This window comes from Centruroides sculpturatus, unplaced genomic scaffold (assembly GCF_000671375.1).
Source record: "Centruroides sculpturatus isolate CEXI.00-Female unplaced genomic scaffold, Cexi_2.0 scaffold713, whole genome shotgun sequence".
NCBI classification, from domain to species: domain Eukaryota; kingdom Metazoa; phylum Arthropoda; class Arachnida; order Scorpiones; family Buthidae; genus Centruroides; species Centruroides sculpturatus.
The window spans coordinates 1-5,368 of record NW_019385143.1 but is presented as its reverse complement, the minus strand read 5'-3'; the positions used below and the strand labels follow the sequence as shown (position 1 = coordinate 5,368).

Genomic DNA, 5,368 nt, shown 5'->3' with positions numbered 1-5,368 from the left:
AGAATTTCTGGTTAAATTGCTGAATTTTTATCTTTAAAATGCAATTAATAATATTCTAAACTCTGACATTTTATATCCATTTGATTGATTACAAACAATATAACTTCCTGAAGCCAATACCATTTACTATTAACTGTCTATTAACTGATATTACTAGAAAGTTTTTACTTACACTATTCTAATAACACAGCGTACAAGTACAGTACATTATGTACTGTTAATATTGGATATTTATTGATTTATAATCTTTAATCTTAATGTCTATCTCAACAGTTCTCAAGTAGAGCTTTATTTATATAATTTCATAGTAAGACTAGCTGTTACCCGTGACTTTGCCCATGCAGATTTTGCAAGCAAACCCCATTTATATTCAGTATTTCAACAACCATAGTAATTGTTATATAACACCTACCACTGAGAACAATGAGAATTGCTGAGAATCAAACAAACTATTTTCAGTTTGATCAATTCTCTGGAATGTTTACAATCATTCTATAATCAAATCAATATGCAATAACAAATCTGAATTTAAAATGTTTGGTTCGAACATTTGGTTAAAAAATTGAAATATATAAAAATATTTATAACAATGTCTTAAATGTTATCAATTTAATACACTAAGTACTCAATGAAGACTAAACATAGTTGAAAACAAAAAATCACATCTAAAATAGTACAGTATAAGCTGTTCTTCAGGTTAAGCCTTAATGCTCTTCCTCTCCCCCCAGGGGAATTTTGAAAATCTCTTCTTAGTGTGCGTTTTCATGACATACCCTGTGTACCAAATTTCACCTTTTTAGGTTCAGTGGTTTGCTCTGGGCAATGATGAATCAATCACTCAGTCAGTCAGTCAGGACAAGTAATTTTATATATTTAGATTAATATTCCTTTTTTTTTTGCTATGTTTTTTCCCTAATCAGTATAATTGTTGGTTTTTTGAATTATAATTTTGAAATGTTAACAATATTTAATTTTATTGTTTTAATTACTAAACTTAAATTGTAATATTGTGTTTTTATAATAATTTGTTGTTATATAACATATGTTAATATGCTATATACATTATTATAACATAAGCAGTAGTCAGTACTGTATGTGGCATCAGGTTGAGGCATCTTGCAGTCTCAGTCATACTAATTTCTAAGAATGTATCAATATTTAGGAATTCTAGTCTGATATGTAGTTCTTAGATTAAAAAATAGAAAAATGGATGTTAAAATATTAATGGTAAACTATTACATACTTTTAATAGACAAATATTTCTTATATATGTATGTAAGACATAAATAACATGTTTTTGTGGTTGAATACACTTATAACACTATACTTATGGAACTCAAAATCCTGTAAACAGTATTTATGGCAAGGATGACACAAAGACTGTGTTTATACATGATTTTGATTTCAATAAGTTATAGGTGTAGTCTAACCACAAAATAACGTATGACAATTCATTTATAATTAGCAATTATGGCATTCATGAAAATTGGCACACGAGCAGAGCGAATGGGCCAAACTTCCACTCATGCCATAATTTCCTATATTATAAAACTAATTGCATAATATACTATTGCAATCATGCTGATTGTGAGATCTCACTTGGTAACATCAAAATTCTTAAAAAAGAAAAATCATCATCAAAAGAAAACTTTGAACACCTAGAAATAATTAAAATGACAACAGAAAATAGAATGAATTTAAATACTGTTGTTGTTGTTAGTGAGATGTGACATATATTGCTGCAAAAATGAGAAGAATACTTTTAAGATAGTATGAATACCTCATAAATAAAATAATCTCAGACTAATTTCTAATTTATTCTCTTTAAAAAGTTAATAAATTAAAAAATTTTGAAACCAATCTATTGCAATTAATTATTATTCATAAAAGTGAAACTATTGTAAAAATTTATCAAACTATTTAAAAAATGCACTTTATTTATAAAAATATATATACAGTAAGTAATATATTAACAATTAATTTGAAATGCTAGTAAACAAATAACATCAAAAGTGTAAATCTTAATGTATTAACCATACATCCACTCAAAGAAATCAAAACCTATATAGAAGAATTTTGATTTTGGATGGAATTGGATCTATTTTCTTAGGTGGTATAATAAACATTCTCACATTTTAATTAATAAAATACAGTTATCTTTTAATAGGATTTTTAATTTTGTACTTGGAGCAATTTATTTTAGACACTTGTGTGAGGCTTGGAAATGGTCTGAAATGAAAGGAAAAATGTATTTATTAAAACATTGAGAAAACAAATGTAAGTGTCAAGCCACTGACACTGGACTTTGACATTGTCGCTCATAAAGAATAGATGGAAAACAAATTTTAAGACAAAAGAAAATGAAAAGAGAATTGTTTAAACTTAATATGAGCATAGGTGTCTTAGTCATTGATAAATCATGATCAGAGCCAAGAGGATGGTGTCAGATAATCCATCCCCAGGGTAGACCTTTCTCGCAACCTAAGTTGGTCTCAATTTTCACCTTGAGACAGGTAAGAGACCAATCAGGGAGCAAGGAAGGGAAGGTCCAACCAGTGGAAAGGAAATAGAGAACAAAAAAGTATATAAGCCCAAGTGTCCAAGGACAAGGGTTTGATCTGTCAATCTGTTCGAATCGTCTGATCTGTTTGTTGGTTCATTAGACTATAAGAACTTCCTGTTTGAGCTGAGAATTCCTATTTCATTGTTGATCAGAAATTGACTTTCTGCCAACCTGTGTACATGTCTAAGTCTCCAAACCTCAACTCATTACTGACCTCGGGCATACCCTAAGAAGACAAAAGTCCGACAAAGATATGAACTCCAAATCTTTCGGACAGACCTATAGAATGTAAGCATATAATGACCCAATAAACATTTTTGTAAACTCTTGTCTTTTTCTGCCTCAAGAACCGCCACCCACATATGCCAGGACTCTAGACTATCCTGACGAAAAGGAATAAAATTCCCTCCTCTAATTGGTTACTTACACTTGGTTTCAGTGTTATTTGCTCATTAACATGTCAGCCATTCAGTTTTTATAAAAAAGTGATAAGTTAAAATTCATCATGAATTGTTCCTGGTGACACTTTCTTTGTGTCAACTGGAAAAGCCCAGAATGAAGATGGCAAACTGTTAACATCTCTCTCCCTCTTGGCAAAAGCAGAAAATGATGAAATACAATTTCCAATAAAATGATTTGATTGTCCCAAAATGGCTAAATCAACATGTGGATCATCATTGTCTTGTTTAAAAGCTTTGACCTATAATAAAACAATATGTTATTTGTTATAAACTTTTATATATAATAAATTTTATATTGTGTTCAAGATTTCTCTTTTTGTATTCACCTTTAAATACTTTAATGCTTCATTAATAGCATTGATCATATGGTCATTATCTGATGCTACAAACACTGAACGAGCTTTCACTGCTTTCACCACTCTCTTTAATTGTTGCAAGATGGTGTCTTTAGATGGGAAGCATATTTCATTAGTAGCAAAACCATGTTCATTGTTATATCCTAGGCATTGAGGGGCTGAAAACAATAATGGGCTGTGCTGAATATGTTCACAGGCTCTACTCTAAAAGAAAAAATCTGTTTAATTAACAAATATTTGAAAAAACATTTCACGAAAATAAATATGTTTCTTACATTTTACATTCTATGAACCACTTACTATTACAATTACATTCTATGAACCACTAAACTATGCGCTACTTTCTCTTTGAGTTTCATTTCCAAATGTGACACACTAATTTTAAATTATTCAAATTTATACTTAAAAAATTAAAATTTCAAGGGAATAACAATGGATTTGATTTATCTAATAATTCAAATTAATCAGATTCAACTTATATAACTTTAACTATGTGTTCATCATTAAATATTTTGGCAATGAAGAACTCTAGTAATCAAATCTACAAAGGAAAATTATTTACTGAAAAGTAATTCCATTCCAAGCATTGTATTTACTGTTGATTTCTAACAAAACATTAAGTACAATTTGCCTTGAGCTGAGCAACTTGTGATATTATCCTTTAAGATAATTGATGGACAAGAAATACATATAATTTTATTAATTAATAAATTCACTTATAAACATATTCAAAATGTAACTTAAAAATACTAATTAATTTTGAATCATTTGTAATAAGTTTTTATTAATGTAATAAGTTTTATTAATGTAATAAGTTTTTATTAATGTTCAATATTAAAAAAGTTTGCTCATAATATTATAAACAACTTTATCAACATTGAACCTTAATAAAACCCCTTACAAATATGCTCAACAGGAAAACACTTGGAATCAATACTGAAAATTTCAATTTCAAAATAATTTTAGATATTAGATAAAATGATAAATACTATTAAAAAATTGATAAAATCATTTGTTTAAATTTTATAATTTATAGTGTTTATAGTTAGCATTTCTAATTGTGTACATTTTTAATATTTGCTTAAAGCAGTGTTTTTCAACCTTCTTGAATACGCGACCCCTTTACAAGTTAAAAAATTTTGGCGACCACTTTACAAGTTAAAAAATTTTGGCAACCCCCACGGCCATATTAAAACTATGTCAGTGATTTTAAAAACTACATATTTAATTTTCTTTCTGTTGAGATTTAAATATCGATCGAAAAACTAATTGTACTGTAAAATAAACAGGCACAGCCTTCTCACTGAAATTGTAGTTTTTTTTTATTGTAGTGTAGGACCTACAAACACTTGTCTTTTTCTTTTACCCGCAACCCCCCCGTGTATGGCTTTGCGAACCAGAGGGTCCGACTCACAGGTTGAAAAACACTGGCTTAAAGCAATGTGAACTGTGTTTAGTAAAGAACTGTCACTGAACTCTATTATTTTAAAAAAATATATTTTGTAATTTAGAATGTTTCATTATTATGAATTAAATGCATTACACCTGTGATGACATTTTTAAAGCAAATATAAACATCTATTAACCTAATTTTTAGATTAATGCTAAATAATTGCCAGATTACTTGACATTTAATTAGTAATTAGTAGCATTATTATTGCCTGATATAATCTGGCAATTGTTTGGCATTTTTTCTAATGTTTATATAGTCTTAAGCTTAAAATTTTTTTAAGTTTAGCACATACAGTAGAACGTCATTTATCCAAATCAATTGGGGACTGGGGTTGTTCGGATAACTTATTTTTCGGATAGCCGATTGTGTACGAAAAATATATTAACCTATCCCATCCTGAAATTTTTCTCTGTTGCGTGTCGCTTTGCATTAAATTTTCGTCGATGTTAAGCCTAATGTAAACTTTTTTAAATAATAAACGTGGCTATTTTATCGTTAAAAATTATTTCTTTATTTTGTACAAACAAAATAAATA

At 28.5% G+C, this 5,368-nt stretch overlaps 1 protein-coding gene across 1 annotated transcript; it reads right to left on the bottom strand.

Annotated features, from left to right (window-relative positions):
• Positions 1-2,680: 2,680 nt before the first annotated feature.
• On the bottom strand, positions 2,681-3,584 carry LOC111635360 (GDP-fucose protein O-fucosyltransferase 1-like; the record flags this gene model as incomplete). The annotated part of the gene is made up of 2 exons (XM_023380301.1): positions 2,681-3,263; positions 3,351-3,584. Coding segments are annotated over 2 exons (441 nt in total), but the record flags the coding sequence as incomplete, so codon positions are not given.
• Between the last annotated feature and the right edge of the window lie 1,784 nt (positions 3,585-5,368).